Below are 19,876 nucleotides of genomic sequence, written 5' to 3' on the forward strand. Positions count from 1 at the left end.
TGGCCAACAGGCATGGTGAGAATACATATGATTATTATCGTTAAGTCAATAACGTTTAGGATAACTTGTTATGTGACCAAAATAACTATAACATAAGTGATATATCATATGGAATTTATGAGGATAAAATGAAGAAGCACAAACCAGGAGGTTAATATAGTGACCAGCACACAGTAGGCACTTTGAAAGACTGTGATAGGTGCTATTATACTTTTGTGTTTTGAGGGGATGGTGCTTAAAAACAGAAAAAGAAAAAAAAAGATAGAGAGGTCATGTCTCAGGACAGGCTGTGCTACCACACGGATTTCTGCAACTTACAGTTAAGACTAAGCACTTACTAAAACATATTGTCTCTTGTTAGGCAAGCTTGTGTTTTCAGCCCCCTGTTAAGAATGGTCATGTGATTAAGTCCTACCAATGAAATGGGAGCACAGGTCATACGAGCTGCCTCCACCATGGCCCGAAGCCCTCTGTGGACAATCTTCTCCTTTCCTTCCATTCTTCCTTCAGAATAGAGGGACGTGAAACCAGAAGATGTAAGGAGCCTGGAGTCCTAAAAGACCACGTGGAAGACTATGCACCAAACAAACTGACCTCGGTCTCTTCACGAGCAAAAAATAGCCTTCTGTTGTGGTAATCTGCTGATTCTCAGCGCTTATCTGTTGCAGTAGGTAATGTGATATTAATACATAGCTTCACTGGACGCTGGTATCTTCCTCCCTATAAGGACTCCCCTGTCTATCACTAACAGTTTACTCTGTGCCTGGCTGAGGTTTAATCATAGAAAGTCAACAATATATGAGGAAGTGAATGGATTTAGACTGTCAAAAGCACTGCTGAGGTCAAGATCTAGTTCACCAGGAACTCTCAGTAAGTCACATCTTCAGGGACTGGATTTGGTGTACTTCACTTACATTTTTCTCTAATGTATTCTCTCTATATCCTCTTTCTGAAATTTCAACTTATTTTTTCTTGCCTGCTTTAGGTCCAGCTTCTGACTCATTTTAACCTGGTATCTTGATTTTTCCACTCACTAGCTGTATGACTCTGGGCAAGTAAAATATGAAACAAAGCCATTCTGTATAACTCCAAGAATAATTAATATAAAATTAGATGAACAAAATGTAGCCAAGGTCCCAAGAGAGTACCTAGTACTTAGTAGAGGCTTAACAAATAATTATTATTATTCAAAATAGCTTATCAAAATGACATATTTTTATTCATTACCAAAATGAAAACATTTTAGTTTTTTGATATATAATGATAGAACTATATTTTCACATCTTAATTCTCTGGCAAATATTACAGAATAATATCAGTGTCTCACATTATGGTCTAAATTACATGATGCTTTCTGGGCATATGGAAGATTAGTTCTGTATTCTATTTCCCTTGGAATCTCTTTGGCAATATCTCTGGAATCAATAGAAATTCTTGATGCATACTAGAAGGAAAAACTTATAGCCCAAACATACAACCAGAAAATTGAATTTATATTTTACCGTAATATCTTGTACTAATGTGATGACACAGCTGACAAAATTTAACAAGCTTGCTGATATTTATTTCAGAGCACCACTTTGTAGCCTGAAATGGATACTTATCCCAGCAGGTGTCAAGACTCAACAACAATCCACTTTCAAAGTTAAATGCAAATTACACACTGAAATTCTATAGAGAAAACAACTTTACTCCTTCCTCTCAAAAAACACCTTTTCTGCAATATTCTCTAATGAGAGAGCATTCAGCTGATACAGTGAATGAATTGGGGGAAAGATCCCTCTGGCTTAAAGGAACATCAAAGTCCATTTCATAAATGAGAAATAAAATGTAACTTCCTTTCAACAAAACACCTTGATGAGGATTCCTTTACCACATTAACAAGGGGTTTAGAAGCACATATTCTCTCTTTGAACTTGGTAGTAAGTTTCCATGTGTTTAGCATGTTGATGTGGCCCTGACAAGTGCTAACGTATACCCTTTGCGTTACTTGATACTCTCTGTTGAGATGCACTACGAGTTGAAAAAAAGAGAAGAAAAAACAAAGTTACTGCCATGGTTCAAACGTTCACTTGTAAAGATAAGAACTACAGAAAACCAGCCATATTTAAAGCATACTGATTGGGCAAATTATTTTACACTAATCTAGACATCACAATCAATAGTTAAAAATATTATAGCAGTTAAGTATTAGGAAAAGTGGTTAAAGTAATTCTAGTATGTCATTTTACAGTTATTTTGGGGGCAGAAATTCTAAATTGCAACTCTATTTATTCCTTAAATATCTCTTCTTCCAGTGATCTCAATAAATCAGCATATACTATGGACTCAATATTTTAAATGTCCCATAAATTTTTTTGCTATCAATGATAAGTAAGCCCAAGTAAGTGCAACAGAAGGAAGCAAGTGAACAACAGAGAGAATTAATTTCCCACAGCACAAAGAAGATTCCTGGGAACAGTAATGCTCCAAGTAATATAAAGGGACGTTGCATAAGCACCTTTATTTTCTCATTTTTTTTCATGTAAAGAGCTATGAATAAATAAACTACTTTAAAAGTGGCCAAGGAAAACAAGAAGAAAGAAAATCTCACAAAGCAAATCTCAAACTTGGAACATCATCTTGAAGCAATATATGGGAACGTAAAATTTCCCGTTAAGTTTCTGACAACAAAAACACACACAGTACAATGTGTTTACACCCTTATTGACTAGTTTCAGGAATGTGTATGTGCTAGCTTGTATATTGACAAATACAGTTATTTTCTTTCAAACGGTAGTCTCTTTGGGTTTTTCAGGAAAAAAAAAATCTCTGCATTCTATCCTCCTTTGGTGATATGAGACTGATTTAAAAGTAGGTGATTAGAAAATAGCAATCTGCTGTAACTTCAACTTTGCTTTCCCCTGGGGCAGTGGCTTATTCCTACATCATAATATCTGTTAGCTAATACCAAAGGCTTCACCCAACTTCAAAGCAGAGATATTAAAAGCTCACTTTCCACTACGAGCAGGTGTATTTTTATTAGCTTTCTCTTTCAAAATTGCTATGACTTCACTTGCAGATATCCCGCCAACAGCCATTATTGAAAGCCTTACTATAATTGCTAAGTTACATGCACCGTCTGAAGCACAAAACCAATGTCACTTGCAGCCCTCTAACAATTGACTGAAACCAAGTGTTACATCATTAAAGCTGAATTACAACACACCCATGGCGTGTTTTCCATGTGTGCTATTTTAAACAATAGTAGAGAAAAACCTGGCTATAAATTCACAGATCCCCAATTTGTTCAGATTCATGAACAATAAGAGCTGTCCTAGCCTTTTCTGGCTCTATTTTAGTCAGAAATGTCATGCACCAAAATTAAATGTCTGTTTGGATTTTATTGGAGATGGAAATGCTAGCTTTATGTTGTAAATTTAAACAACCTGCCACAAAGGGACCCTCACATTTGTATCGCTTGGACGTGGGAAGGCATATTCATCTCTAATTGCTGAGGGTAACACAAATAAACTAATGTAAAGTGTTCACTTTCTCAACGGGTGCTGTGTAGAATAAATCGAATGAAGTGATGATGGCATGGGTTTTCAGTGGGTTCTGATTGGATTTCTTTTGTTTGATAGAGTTGGATGTGGAATCAATGTATTCAGTTGTTGCTAATGAGTAAGGGGTTTTTGGAAATTCATAAAAATTCAGTAAGACATTCATTAGTGTTGGTATAAAGAAATAATTAGCTGCATACTTGTATAACCTTTTTTTTATAATTAGGTTCAACTCATACCATCATTTGGTGATCTAAGTGGAAATATTTCTTCTGTCATAGTGGTACTCAAAGCTATTATAATTACTTTTTAGAAAGGTCGACAACTTTTTTATTTGGCTTCAGCGATTTTATGGTGCCTAGATTCCACCGGAAAATATTTAGTCACTCACTTACTTGGATAGAAATCCATCACCTGGAATAGAAATCATGGTTAACGTGCCAGCATCTTTGTGCAGACAGGCCTGAAAATATATACTAGGCAAGGCCACTGCCAAATGACTTGTGTCTGGCCAGGACTACCTTTCAAATGTTCTCTGCATACCAGTTACTGTTAAGATTTATTGTAGCATGTGTAGATAAATATACTTTAACTTTCATATCCGTAACTTAGATAATACAGTAGCAGTCTACACTCTGCACGTTACCTGTCTTCAGTTTTACTGCAGTAGTCACTAGAATATTCAGATTTCTCACCAAAACTTAACAGTAGTCTTCATGTTACTTTAAATAGGTCACATTAAACCCAGTGTAGGAATTTCATATATACTTATATGACTAATTCTTAAAGACTTTAGCATCTTAAATCACTATCACGAGAAAATATTTATATATTATCATAAGCAGATCTGCTCTAAAATACGTGAGAGAACTGGGGCCCTGGAAAAATATATACTAATCTCAAAGCTAAGTGCTTTGTCAGGCAAAATGAACTACTTCTATACTCCTTACTATTTAAATCCTTGCATTCACATGAAAAGTAAATAACCTCTATTCACATATAAACACAAATACATACACATTAAAAACTTGTATGGGCCATCGCTTCTACCACATTCAATTTACATCACAAATTATGACAGCAAAAGAAATCCATCACACCTACCAAAAGAACAACAACAAAAAAACCCGCAAAACTATGCTCTCACCGCAAATATATGCCCACCCAGTTCTTTCCTTTATTTGGAAAACCTCAGTGCCAATTGAATCAAAGAAACCATACTATTTTGGGGTTTTTTGTTTTCCTTAAATTTGGCAGACACTGTTCTTTACTATAAAATTGGTTGACTCAACATGGAAAAAAAATATCCACCATTAACTTTCAGCATCCCCTCTTATTATTCTTCATCTTGAATCCCAGAATTAATCTTACTGATTCATGTTTAAGGACCACTGTTGAATAAAAGATATTTTATGAAGCTATCTGCTCTGAGTTAATGATTTGGGGGAAATTTGTCATTTCAGTGCATGCCATATTAATCACATTCTTTAGATTCTAGGATCTGGGCTGTTATATTCATCTTCAAGTATTTGGATTCTGACTACTTTGTGTGCTTTGACAAACATTGAGAAAGTCACGGAGAAACTAAACTATGACTTACTTCCAATTTAGACATATCTACCAAGTTGTAGGTTGTAGTATTTACATGATTAGAAAGGCAGTTATTAAGTAATTTCTTAGTAAGCCCTAAATATACTTCAGCAAATCAGGATGGCCTAGACTGTATTTGCATTTAGACTGTAATTTTCCAAAACCACATAAACAAAACCATTTTGACACCTGGTCCTTTGGAGTTCATGAACTTCAACATCTGAAAACATGTGCAGGATTGTCAAACATTCCAGTGCCCTCCCTGGGGGCAACCAAACACATGTATCCGTGTATATCACAATGTCATATGCCATCAAGTTTCCTTCAGAGAAAGTAACTGGGCCCTTTTATCGTGGCAGCAAAATGTCCCAGCTCTGAGCCTGTGAGATAAGCAGCAAACGCTCCTCAGGAGAGAAGAGCAAAGGGCAACCATGGACTTTCTAAAGTTGGAGTCAAGTATACCCACTGTCTCTGTTTTCTTTCATTTGAAACCCATACACGGTACTGAATATTAAAGGCAGAAGTATTCAAGAGGGAAGACCTTAAGCCAAAAGTCACATTCCAGTAACAGAACATATTTTCTAATTATATAGAATTTACATTCTCAATCATTCTGGCAGAAGGATAGGACAAATTAAAAAGGGGAGACAGTGGAGAAGGAAATGGCAACCCACTCCAGTATTCTTGCCTGGGAAATCCCATGGACGTCCTGGTAGGGTATGGTCCATGGGGTTGCATAGAGTCAGACATGACTGAGGGATTAAACAATAACAATGGCAGTTCTAACCAATAAGTGAGAGCAAAGTTGTGAGGAATTGGGAGTTGGGGCTAAAACAAAAATCTTGATGTTTACAGATGTGATTGTCTATTTAGAAAAACCAAAATAAACTATAGGTGGATATTTAAAGAAAAATAAATATAAGGTGGGGGAGACAGGCAATGAGAGGAGCCATCACCCATAAAACAAGAATGTGTCCCCTCACTTACCAAGCTAAAGGGGACACAATAACATCCTCCCCGCTGCTCACGTCTACATGTCAGAGATCTTCCAAACTGAGCAAAGGATTTTGGAAAAGGGAACAGATGGAAAGACTGATTAAATACACCCTTACCTGCAAGACAGGCAGCCTCTCCCCAGAGAAGAGCTCTCTGTAATTCTGCCAGGGGATATGGAGGGTCAGGTGCAACCCACCTGCTCACCCTGCACATCTTAAAGCTCGCTAGCAACATGTTCACAAAATGCAGTCACTGCAGCCACCAGCCGCCGTAGCACTCAGGGGTGAAATCTCTTTAGCAGTCTTTCGTCCACCTGTCTCTCAGTGCACTGCCTGGCTGTGTTGTGTCAGCTGTTTTTGACATTTACCAGATTGCTGGCCCTTTTGACCATGGGCAGATAAATTAAGGCACCTGGGCTCTACCTTCCCAACTTTGAGCAGCACAAGGAAGCCGCTCTCCAGTGAATTCTTAGCTCCAGCAATTAACTGAAGAAAGCGATTAAAGGCTCCCAGGCAGACATAATAGAGGATCTGGGGTTTTAATTAAGAAGATTCCCTGGAAAAGGGAATGGCTACCCACTCCAGTATTCTTGCCTGGAAAATCCCATGGACAGAAGAGCTTGGTGGGCTACAGGCCATGAGGTCACAAAGAGTATGCATGACTGAAGCAATTAATACTTTTAGCCTTCAGCCTTAGGATGCTAGAGGGAGTATGTTCTGAAAATTTTGTCTCTGGTGAAGAGGACCGTTTCGCAAGTACTTTAGAAACACTTTTCTGTACGTAATTAGGGGGATTTTATTTTTGCTTTTTCTATGATCTAGAGACATTTTGAAACATTGATTTCATCTTTTTTCCTCTTCATGACACTATTTTTCATTTTTTTTTGTTGTTGTTGCAGACAAATTCACATAAGGTAAAATGAATCACTTTGACGGTGTACAATTCAGAGAACTTTAGTCGGGTAACCACCACCCCTGTCAAGTTTCAAAATATTTTCATCACCCCCTAAAAAAGGTAAAATTTCACATATTTACTTGATAGGCAATACTTAAAAGTTAATTTATTGGTAACTATACATAAAAACAATATAATTTCACCTTAATCATTCAAATTATCATTACCCAAATATTTTGCTGCTGTATCTCTGCTTTCATATTTGCTGGCTGTACAACTCTGTGAAGCTCTGACCTCTGATTATCTTTATCTACTTTGAAGGTCAGCACATGACAGATAGCTCAGTTGGTAACGAATCCACCTGCAATGCAGGAGACCTGGGTTCAATCCCTGGATTGGGAAGATCCCCTGGAGAAGGGAAAGGCTACCCACTCCAGTATTCTGGCCTAGAGAATTCCATGGACTTTATATTTTCATGGAGTCACAAAGAGTTGGACACAACTGAGAGACTTTCACTTTCATGAGATTGATGTACTGCCTACTGCACTAAAGAGGCAGATGAAGATGCACCTTTAAAACTTCCATGGGTGTACCTCCACAAGCCTCCTCCCTCCCTCCCTGCAGTCTCTACTCAGAAACCATACTTTTTATGCACCCTAAAAAGTAAACTAACATAAATGTATTTTGTGGATTATAAATGAGTAAACATATAAAGGGATGAAAGAAAGTATATTTCAAAAAAGGGTAGATTTCATGAGCACCTACTCTGAATCTTTCATTTAAAATGCAGTGTAGGGACTTCCCTGCTGGTCCAGTGGCTAAGACTCTGAGTTCCCAATACAGAGGACCCAGGTTCAATCCCCAGTCTGGGGACTAGCTACCACATGCCACAACTTAGAGTTCCAATCCTGCGACTAAAAAAAGAGACTGCATGCTACAACTAAAGATCCCACATGCTGCAATGGAGATCACAGATATTGCATGCTGCAACTAAAACCTGGTGCATTCAAATAAATAGTTTAAAAGACTGAAAAATACATAAATAAAATAAAAATGTAGTATACAAAACGAATCACCTTCACCAAATCATATTGCCTGCAAGTATTTGCATTTGTTAGATCTTAACCCCACTCCAGTACTCTTGCCTGGAAAATCCTATGGACAGAGGAGCCTGGAAGGCTGCAGTCCATGGGGTTGCTGAGGGTTGGACACGACTGAGTGGCTTCACTTTCACTTTTCACTTTCTTGCATTGGAGAAGGAAATGGCAACCCACTCCAGAGTTCTTGCCTGGAGAATCCCAGAGACAGGGGAGCCTGGTGGGTGCTATCTACGGGGTCACACAGAGTCGCGCATGACTGAAGTGACTTAGCAGCAGCAGCAGCAACACAGATCAATGTTTGGCATAAGAGGCTGAATTTGAGCTTCATACAGAAATGCTGCTGCTGTTGTTGCCAAGTTGCTTCAGTCATGTCCAACCCTGTGTGACCCCATGGACTGCATGCAGCCTACCAGGCTCCTCTATCCATGGGATTCTTCAGGTAAGAACACTGGAGTGGGCTGCCATTTCCTTCTCCAATGCATGAAAGTGAAAAGTGAAAGTGAAGTCGCTCAGTCGTGTCTGACTCTTAGGAACCCCATGGACTGCAGCCTACCAGGCTCCTCTGTCCATGGGATTTTCTAGGCAAGAGTACTGGAGGGGGTTGCCATTGCCTTCTCTGCACACAGAAATGAAGAACTGGCAATAATACGAACTTTTAATTTTATCTCTTCTCTCATGTACAAATTGGTTAGAATGCTAACTGGTGGTTCTAAAACAAACCAAACATTTGTTTCGGTTGGGAATAATCATTATATAACTTAATTAGGTTTACATGTATTCAGATAACATAATATGAGATTGTTTTATGTCTGCATTTTTGTAGTTAGAATAATATAAGAAACCTAATTTGCCTCTCTAACTCATCAGTTCCCATGGATCTTTAAATAGCTATCTCCTAAATTTACATCTCCAGCTTAGACAACTCCTATTATTTCCAAACGTATGCTTCTCCAGTTAGATACAGATTAGGCAATTAAATATATATCTGAAATTCAATGGAGAAACCAGGAAGCAGTACATAAAATTTAACATCAATAGCTTTTAGAAGGCATTGAAATCCCTGAAACTAGGGTAAAATGCCCTGGGTTGCAAACAGAAAACACAGAGTAAAACTTAGCAAACTGAGCCTGAGACCCTATGAAAAAAGATGGTCAGAACAAAGTCAGTTCTTGCAGCTGAAAAGGAAGGGCCAGTAGGGCAGGAATACAACTCACAGGGGGCGATTGCTGTGGAAATCTGAGCAATAAAACTCACAAAGGGACATTGCTGTGGAAATCTGAGCAAAAGGAAAGAGGAAAAGGTCAAAGTTGTTTCCCCAAAATTAAATTGAAGTAAATTCATGAATGTCTTCCAAAGCCTTTCCCACCTACGGAGAGTTAACTTGTTTTTAAAATCCAGTGTTAATGACTTTACTGATAACCTCCCACTACCAACTTCCATCATTACCCACTACTTCTGCCATTAGTTAGACAAGAGTTCATATCATGGCCTCCCAAGGTTTCAGCAGATTTATCAATAAAAGTTCTCAGAATAGGAATATTTTTAGGAGGTCAAGGGATTTGAGCTTACTGTCCTGATCAGACTTTTAAAAAATATCTTATTTCATTAATGTATATATTTATAAATGAATTATCATATATGTGTAAATAGTCTCATCAACACAGTCATTATTCTTCTTTGGGAGACAGAATAATATAATATTATTATGTGGGAATATATTATAATAGCAAACAATAGATGGCAAAAAGGTTTGAATTCTACGATTATAGCTTATAATCATATGGCCTTGGAAAAAATTGACTAACTTTCTGGGTCTCATATTCCTCATCTGAAAAGTGTGGATAATAATATATACTAAATGATGCTATTCAAGTGTTGAAACTGTTAGTCACTCAGTTGTGTCAGATTCTTTGCGACCCCAAGGACTGTAACCCGCCAGTATCCTCTGTCCTTGGAATTCTCCAGGGAAAAATACTAGGGTGGGTACCCATTCCCTTCTCCAGGGGATCTTCCCAACTCAGGGATCGAACTCTGGTCTCCTGCATTGCAGGCAGATTCTTTACCATCTGAGTCACCAAGGAAGCCCAAATGATGCTGTGAGTAAATGAAAATGCATACTTAGAATGGACTAGACACTTGGTAAACATCAGTGGCTATCATGCATGTTTTTTGATGTTTTGAATGCATGTTTTGCCTTTCTGGAATCTCAGATGTTACCTAATAATAATTATACACATGCAAATCTTTCAGAAATTTTATATTTTCCTATAGCAATTTATTAAAACCTAAATTATATTTGATATTGTTACACTCTAAGGAACCCCTTGCAATAGTGTATTAACATAATAGTATATGGTGTATTTCACAACTCTCCACTGTAAAATGATCAATTCTATTTATTACTATGTATCTTTTATACCTTTTTCTCTTAATATATTCAATATAAAATTGCCTGTCAATGAGCATTCGAAGATTCTAGTGGTTAAATCACCTTTATTTCATATATAAAATTTAAATATCAAATTACAATAACTATAGGCAATGTTGTATCAAATATTTAACTCATTTCCTAAGTTACATACCTCTAAGTCACCAGCATACCTCTAAGTCACTGGTCCCCAATCTTTCAGCACCAGGCATGGGTTTCATGGAAGGCAGTTCTTCCATGAACTGAGGTGAAAGTGAAAGTGAAAGTTGCTCAGTAGTGTCCGACTCTTTAAGACCCCATGGATATACAGTCCATGAAATTCTCCAGGCCAGAATACTGGAGTGGGTAGCCATTCCCTTCTCCAGGGGATCTTCCCAACCCAGGGATCGAATCCTGGTCTCCAGCATTGAAGGTGGCTTCTTTACCAGCTGGGCCACCAGGGAAGCGCTATGGACTGGGTTGAGGAATGATTTTCGGATGATTCAAACCCATTACCTTATTGTGCACTTTATTTCTATCGTTATTACATTAGCTCCACCTGAGATTATTAGGCATTAGCTCCTGGAAATTGGGGAACTGTGTTCTCAGTGATATGAAAAGTAAGGCAAAGAGCCCTGAATATTTGGTTTATAAGGTTTTTGTATAAATGGAGTTAGGGAAAGCACTAACAGAATTTTTAGCAGGTCCAGGTTCACTTTTTGGCATTTAAGATATCTTATAATCTTTCAGGACTGGTTACTATCAAGAAAAAAAATATAACTCAAAGGATCAAATATGAAAGTAACACACACACAAAACTACCATATACACAATGCTTGCCAATCCCCTTACGTCACCTCACTACTGTTGTTTTTGTATCTGTAGATGTTTGAAAATGGCATGAGCTTTAAAGTTTCCACTTACATTTTACTGTAATATTGACCACAAAATCCTGCAAACCTGTCTATGATATTAGTGTTGGCCTTCCAAAACTGATTCTGAATCATGGAATGGTGAGGAGAGAGATCCATTTATCACTTGGTACTGTAATAGTGGATAAAATTTTCCCTCTGGTAGCATGTCTTTAAACATGGCTTAAAACATGAAATTTGTACTCACTCTTGCACACATGTGAATCAAGATTTATAAAATAACATTTCTCCTTTAACTATCCATAAAATCACTGGAAGATGCTGGCTATCATTGTCTTCTTAAAGATTAAGGAATTTGAAAAAAAAAAAAGGAAAAATTTTGGTAATCACTAGGGCCAATAAGCAATGGCAACCTACTCCAGTACTCTTGCCTGGAAAATCCCATGGACGGAGGAGCCTGGTACGCTGTAGTCCATGGGGTCACAAAGAGTCGGACACTTACTGAGTGACTTCACTTTCACTTTTCACTTTCATGCATTGGAGAAGGAAATGGCAACCAACTCCAGTCTTCTTGCCTGAAGAATCCCGGGGATGGTGGAGCCTAGTGGGCTATCGTCTGTGGGGTCGCACAGTCGAACATGACTGAAGCGACTTAGCAGCAGGGCCGATAAGAATAAAAACATACAATTCTAAGCTTAAGAGTTAATCGTGATGAATGGAATTGTTTCCTTAATTTCTTTTTCTACTTTCTCATTATTAGTGTGTAGGAATGCAAGGGATTTCTGTGTGTTAATTTTATATCCTGCAACTTTACTATATTCATTGACTAGCTCTAGTAATTTTCTGGTGGAGTCTTCAGGGTTTTCTATGTAGAGGATCATGTCATCTGCAAACAGTGAGAGTTTTACTTCTTCTTTTCCAATTTGGATTCCTTTTATTTCTTTTTCTGCTCTGATTGCTATGGCCAAAACTTCCAGAACTATGTTGAATAGCAGTGGTGAAAGTGGGCACCCTTGTCTTCTTCCTGACTTTAGGGGAAATGCTTTCAATTTTTCACCATTGAGGATAATGTTTGCTGTGGGTTTCTCATATATATAGCTTTTATTATGTTGAGGCATGTTCCTTCTATTCCTGCTTTCTGGAGAGTTTAAGAAACTAAAAACCTATATATAGAAAACTATAAAACACTGATGAAAGAAATCAAAGAGGACACTAATAGATGGAGAAATATACCATGTTCATGGATCGGAAGAATCAATATAGTGAAAATGAGTATACTACCCAAAGCAATTTACAAATTCAATGCAATCCCTATCAAGCTACCAGTAATATTTTTCACAGAACTAGAACAAATAATTTCAAGATTTGTATGGAAATACAAAAAACCTCGAATTGCCAAAGCAATCTTGAGAAAGAAGAATGGAACTGGAGGAATCAACCTGCCTGACTTCAGGCTCTACTACAAAGCCACAGTCATCAAAACAGTATGGTACTGGCACAAAGACAGACATATAGATCAATGGAACAAAACAGAAAGCCCAGAGATAAATCCACACACATATGGACACCTTATCTTTGACAAAGGAGGCAAGAATATACAATGGATTAAAGACAATCTCTTTAACAAGTGGTGCTGGGAAAACTGGTCAACCACTTGTAAAAGAATGAAACTAGATCACTTTCTAACACCATACACAAAAATAAACTCAAAATGGATTAAAGATCTAAATGTAAGACCAGAAACTATAAAACTCCTAGAAGAGAACATAGGCAAAACACTCTCTGACATAAATCACAGCAGGATCCCCTATGATCCACCTCCCAGAATACTGGAAATAAAAGCAAAAATAAACAAATGGGATCTAATTAAAATTAAAAGCTTCTGCACAACAAAGGAAACTATAAGCAAGGTGAAAAGACAGCTTTCTGAATGGGAGAAAAAAATAGCAAATGAAGCAACTGACAAACAACTAATCTCAAAAATATACAAGCAACTCATGCAGCTCAATTCAAGAAAAATAAATGACACAATCAAAAAATGGGCCAAAGAACTAAATAGACATTTCTCCGAAGAAGACATACAGATGACTAACAAACACATGAAAAGATGTTCAACATCACTCATTATCAGAGAAATGCAAATCAAGACCACAATGAGGTACCATTTCACACCAGTCAGAATGGCTGCAATCCAAAAGTCTATAAGCAATAAATGCTGGAGAGGGTGTGGAGAAAAGGGAACCCTCTTACATTGTTGGTGGGAATGCAAACTAGTACAGCCACTATGGAGAACAGTGTGGAGATTCCTTAAAAAATTGCAAATAGAACTGCCCTATGACCCAGCAATCCCACTGCTGGGCATACACACCGAGGAAACCAGAATTGAAAGAGTAACATGTACCCCAATGTTCATCGCAACACTGTTTATAATAGCCAGGACATGGAAACAACCTAGATGTCCATCAGCAGATGAATGGATAAGAAAGCTGTGGTACATATACACAATGGAGTATTACTCAGCCATTAAAAAGAATGCATTTGAATCAGTTCTAATGAGGTGGATGAAACTGGAGCTGATTATACAGAGTGAAGTAAGCCAGAAAGAAAAACACCAATACAGTATACTAACACATATATATGGAATTTAGAAAGATGGTAATGATAACCCTGTATGCGAGACAGCAAAAGAGACACAGATGTATATAATGGACTTTTGGACTCTGAGGGAAAGGGAGAGGGAGAGGGTGGGATGATTCGGGAGAATGGCATTGAAACATGTATACTATCATGTAAGAAACGAATCGCCAGTCTATGTTCGATACAGGATACAGGATGCTTGGGGCTGGTGCACAGGGTTGATCCAGAGAGATGATATGGGGTGGGAGGTGGGAGGGGGGTTCAGGATTGGGAATTCATGTACACCCGTGGCAGATTCATGTCAATGTATGGCAAAACCAATACAGTATTGTAAAGCAAAATAAAGTAAAAATTAAAATTTTCTTAAAAATAAATAAAAGATATAAATAAAATCACACATAGATGGAGTAAAAAAATAAAGAGTTAATCATGAATTTCTTGGTTACTCATTTTAAAAATGGCACATACTTTTCATTACTGATATATCTGAACTGTGAAAGTTTAGTTGCTCAGTTGTGTCCAACTCTTTTTGACCCCATGGACTATAGCCTGCCAGGCACCTCTGCCACAGAATTCTGGCAACACTACTGGAGTGGGTAGTCATTTCCTTTTCCAGGGGATCCTCGCAACCCAAGGATCAAACCCAGGTCTCCTGCATTGCAGGTGGATTCTTTGCAGGCTGAGCCACAGGGAAGCCCAAGAGTCCTGGAGTGGGTGGCCTATCCCTTCTCCAAGGGATCTTTCTCACCCAGGAATTGAACAGGGGTTTCCTGCATCATAGGAAGATTCTTTACCAACTGAGCTATCAGGGAATCCCAATGCTAGCTCAAGTCACTAGCATATCTCACCAGAATTACTGCAATTAGTCCCAGATGTACTTCTTGTCTCTTACGTTTTCCCTACCAATTCCTTCTTTACAGACTCTATCCAGTGATATTAAAATATGAATCTAAGCAAATTCTTCAGTGGTATAGGTAATAGTGCCCTGAGGACAAAGGCCCTAGCTCCTATTGTGTACTCTATACTTCTTTTTCTACTATTGTTCTTTTCCTTTTTCTAATACTATTCCTTGGGTTCTTCCACTCTCGCTCCACGATAGCCATAAAGAACTACCGTCAATTCTCCAACATAACAGGCATTTTCTCACCTACTGGCCTTGGCCCCAGCTTTTTGGTCTGCTTGCCATGTTCCCACTCATAACTCTTCAGTTGGTAAGTTTCTACTCATGCCCAAGATACATATCATCACCTCAGGAAATCTTATCGCACACGACCACTGGTTCATTTGTTTTTCTTCTTTACTTCTCTCAGAGCACACTGTGTATAACTTTAACAGAGCATTTATCAAACCCTACTTGAAGTACTAGTTTATTCGATCATCTCCTCCACATTCTTAAAGACTGGGACAATGTCTCATTTGCCATTTCTCTTAGTATCAGTCTCAGTACCTGATTCTGGTGATGTCATTGTTGTTTTCATCATCAATAACAAGACACGTTAGGACTTGTTAAATATGTACCATGCAGTGAAACTACTTTAAAGGCTTTACATACAATATTGCACTTAATTCTTGCAAAAATTATATTGTTATCCCTAGGAAGCTTGAAAACTTCCTAACGTTCATATAGTTTGTAAATATTAATACCAAAGCCAGAACCCAAATCAAACTTTTTGCATTCCTACTCTCTGCTCCTAACCTCTATGATAAAAATCCCAGTGCAAAGCTGGTACTTCATATTTCATGAGTACATGATTCTTGGATATATTAAAATCCAAGTAAGTTGAATGAAACATCAATGTTTTAATAATAACATACTAATTCTTTAATACAAGTGCTAACATTATTATTCAATATAACTTACCGTTTTCCTTATAAATCAAAGAGAGGATCATTTAAATAGATTTTATTGTTAATAGTAAGAAAAATACTATTCTTTCTTGGTAGGTATAATAAAAAAAAAAAGATGTGTTATATTCAGGTATATTTCAAAGCCCATTGATATTATTCTTTGTCCTGTAAAAACTATACCCTTTAAACTGGAAACAGGCATTTCAAACTGCATATATTGTATATTAGCTTTAAATCAGCAACATAAACAATGTAATATAAGCATTACATGGACTTTACATTAAGATAAACCAATCCACTTTTGCCAAGACAGATGTAATCACTCAAATCCCATTGGGAAAGAAGTAACAGCATTATTTGGTTTAGGTCTCAAGTACTTTATTTAGTAAATAACTTGGGCTTTGTATATTCATTTCTTCATAACACCTATTTCCCACATTTAAACATTACAAAGTGTTTCAAGAGTTCTGGGCTTAGGATTCAATGGTAAAGCATGACATTTGTTAATATTACCTCATCAAGCAATTTTTATTTGACAGTTATGGGGATAATTTACTTTAACTGTGCTTTCTTGCATAACACCTAAATAATAAGAGGAATATTGTTTTGTTTTACCTTCCTTCTATTTCAAGCTCCCTCATTTTTCTAAATCACAGATACAGAAGAAAAACATAAAGCAATTTTTAAAGTTATAATAAAAAAAAATTCAACAATTTGATTTCAGTCAAGATGTTAAACTTTAAAAATTATTCAAGGGTTAATATCAGACAATGAGTATATTCAACACATGACGGAAAAAATGTGATTTCAGTATTGAAAACAGGAAAAAAGCAAAGCTGTCTAAATTGAAGTAAACCTTCTTACTTTTAAATTAGATCTATTTGTTTGAATTTATAAGTAGCCATTTTATATATCTAAATTTATATGCTTTAGTGTATTATATTTATTTCCTATACATTCATGGAAAAAATTACTCTTTGGTGTATCAATAAGGTCATAAAAATCAGTAGTACATTCACATGAATCAAACTTTAAAGATTCTTTGAAAAGTTCCCTTCCACATCTGTTCTTTTGCGATGCAATTCCTCTCCCCAAAGCATTCTAATGTTGGTGTGTGTGTGTGTGTGTGTGTGTGTATACCTCCTGACAAATTTTATGCACATACAAACCATAAATAATACAAATATCAAAAGACTTAGATCTTTGTCTGGGCTCCACACTAACCATGTAACTCTGGACAAGACACTGAATCTCTTAGATGTAGGGCATATCTCTAAAGTGCCAAAAAGGATGATTCGATTTCTTCTAATTCTAAAATAGCTCAAATGATGAAAGCTAACAATAGTGGTTTATCCCTTCATTTATTTTTGCCTCAAAGTTGAAATATCGTCCTTTAATCTATAAAAGGTAATCTACTCATTTTCTCCCATGGCACAAATTACAAGTACTCATATGCTGTCTGGAACTTCTATTTGCCTGTCCTTTCTGACATCTATGACCTGAAAGAATCAAAACCTTGCCTAGAGGAGCATTCATGGACTCAAAACCATTCTTTGGCTTTAACTCATTGATGTTCAAATGTTATGTTCAGTGTTGCCAGATTGTCAAATTTTTCAAGAGATATTATTAATCTGACTTCTTAAAAGTGTCCTGATATTAAATGTTGGTAAAATATCAAAAACCTTTACAGTTTTATTGAAAAATAAGTGACATATATCACTGAGTAGGTTTAAGGCATACAGCACAATAATTTAATTTACATGTATTATGAAGTAATTACCCATGGTCTTCGCCAGATGATCAATACCAAAATCTGACTGATTATATTCTTTGCAGCTGAAAATGGAAAAGCTCTATACAGTCAGCAAAAACAAGACTGGGAGCTGACTGTGGCTCAGATCATGTGCTCCTTATTGCCCAATTCAGACTTAAATTGAAGAAAGCAGGGAAAACCACTAGGCCATTTAGTATGACCTAAGTCAAATCTCTTACGATTATACAGTGGAAATGACAAATAGATTTAAGGGATTAGATCTGATATAGTGCCAGAAGAACTATGAATGGAGGTTCATAACATTGTACAGGAGGCAGTGACCAAAACCTTCCCAAGAAAAAGAAATGCAAGAAGGCAAAGTGGTTGGCTGAGGAGGCCTTACAAATAGCTAAGAAAAGAAGAGAAGCAAAAGGCAAAGAAGAAGGGAAAATTATACTCAACTGAATGCAGAGCTCCAGAGAAGAGCAAGGAGAGATAAGAAAACCTTCTTAAGTGAACAATGCAAAGAAATAGAGGAAAACAATAGAATGGGAAAGACTAGAGATCTCTTCAAGAAAACGGAAGATATCAAGGGAATATTTCTTTGAAAGATGGGCACAATAAAGGAAAGAAATGGCAAAGACCTAACAGAAGCAGAAGAGATTAAGAAGAGGTGGCAAGAATACATAGAAAAACTATACAAAAAAATCTTAATGATACAGATAACCATGATGGTTACTCATCTAGAACCAGATATCCTAGAGTATGAAGTCAAGTGGGCCTTAGAAAGCATTACCAAGAACAATGCTAATGGAGATTGCAGAATTCTGGCTGAGCTATTAAAAATCCTAAAAGATGATGCTGTTAAAGTGCTGCACTCAATATGCCAGCAAATTTGGAAAACTCAGCAGTGGCCATAGGACTGGGGAAAATCAGTGTTTTGTTTTGTTTTGTTTTGTTTTTCCAATCCCAAGTATGGGCAATGCCAAAAATGTTCAAACTACTATACAAATGCATGCTAGCAAGGTAATGCTCAAAATCCTTCAAGACAGGCTTCAGCAGTACATGAACCAAGAAGATCCAGATATACAAGCTGGATTTAGGAAAGGCAGAGGAACCAGAGATCAAGTTGCAAACATCTATTGGATGCTGAAAAAGCATGAGAATTCCAGATTTAAAAAAAGAAAAAAAAATCAAGAGAATTCCGGGAAAACCTCTTCTTCTGCTTCATTGAGTTCACCAAAACCTTTGACTACATGGACAACAAGAAACTGTGGAAAATTCTTAAAGAGATGGGAATACCAGACCACCTTACCTGTCTCCTGAGAAACCTGTATGCAGGTCAAGAAGCAACATGGAGCAATGGGCTGGTTTAAAATTGAGAAAGGAGTACTTCAAGGCTATATATTGTAACCCTGCTCATTTAACTTCTATGCAGAGAACATCATGTAAAATACTGGACTGGATGAATCACAAGGTGGAATCAATAATGCTGGGAGAAATATCAATAACCTCAGATATGCAGATGATACTACTCTAATGGCAGAAAGCAAAGAGGAACTAAACAGCCTCTTGATGAGGGTGAAAGAAGACAGTGAAAAAGCAGCTAAAATCAACGTTCAGAAAACAATGATCATGGCATCCATTCCCATCAACTCATGGCAAATAGCAGAGGAAAGAGTGGAAACACTGACTGACCAATTTTATTTTCTTGGTCTCCCAAGTAACTGCTTATGTTGACTGCAGTCATGAAATTAAAAGACGCTTGTTCCTTTGAAACAAATCCAAGACAAACCTAGATAGCATACTAAAAAGCAGAGACATCACTTTGCCCACAAAGGTCCATATAGTCAAAGCTATGGTTTTTCCAGTAGTTATGTGTGGATGTGAGAGTTATATTATAAAGAAAGCTGAGTGTCAAAGAATGATGCTCTTGAGTTGTGGTGCTGGAGAAGTCTCTTCAGAGTCCCTTGGACAGCAAGGGTATCAAACCAGACAATCCTAAAAGAAATAAACTGTGAACTTTCATTGGAAGGACTGATGCTGAAGCTGAAGTTCCAATACTTTCATCACCTGACGTGAAGCGCTGACTCCTTAGAAAAGATCCAACGGAGGGAAAGATTAAGGGCAGGAGGAAAGGAGGCAATAGAGGATGAGATGGTTGAATGTTGTCATCAACTCAATGGACATGAGTTTGAGCAAACTCCATGAGAGAGTGAAGGACAGGGAAGCTTGGC

The 19,876-nt window shown here is 37.2% G+C and overlaps 1 protein-coding gene across 3 annotated transcripts in view; it reads right to left on the reverse strand.

Annotated features, from left to right (window-relative positions):
- AGMO (alkylglycerol monooxygenase) overlaps window positions 1–19,876 on the reverse strand; it is a 390,458-nt gene that overhangs the window by 138,052 nt on the left and 232,530 nt on the right. Inside the window, exon 13 of one of the 3 annotated variants that reach the window (XM_068973142.1) lies at window positions 1,934–2,013. The exons of the other annotated variants lie outside the window; for them this stretch is intronic. Coding sequence (XP_068829243.1) covers window positions 1,987–2,013 — 27 coding nt within the window. The 3' untranslated portion in view covers window positions 1,934–1,986. Of the gene's footprint in view, window positions 1–1,933; window positions 2,014–19,876 lie in introns of those variants that run through there. 3 annotated transcript variants of the gene reach the window in all.

Source organism: Capricornis sumatraensis, chromosome 5, assembly GCF_032405125.1.
Source record: "Capricornis sumatraensis isolate serow.1 chromosome 5, serow.2, whole genome shotgun sequence".
Taxonomy (NCBI): domain Eukaryota; kingdom Metazoa; phylum Chordata; class Mammalia; order Artiodactyla; family Bovidae; genus Capricornis; species Capricornis sumatraensis.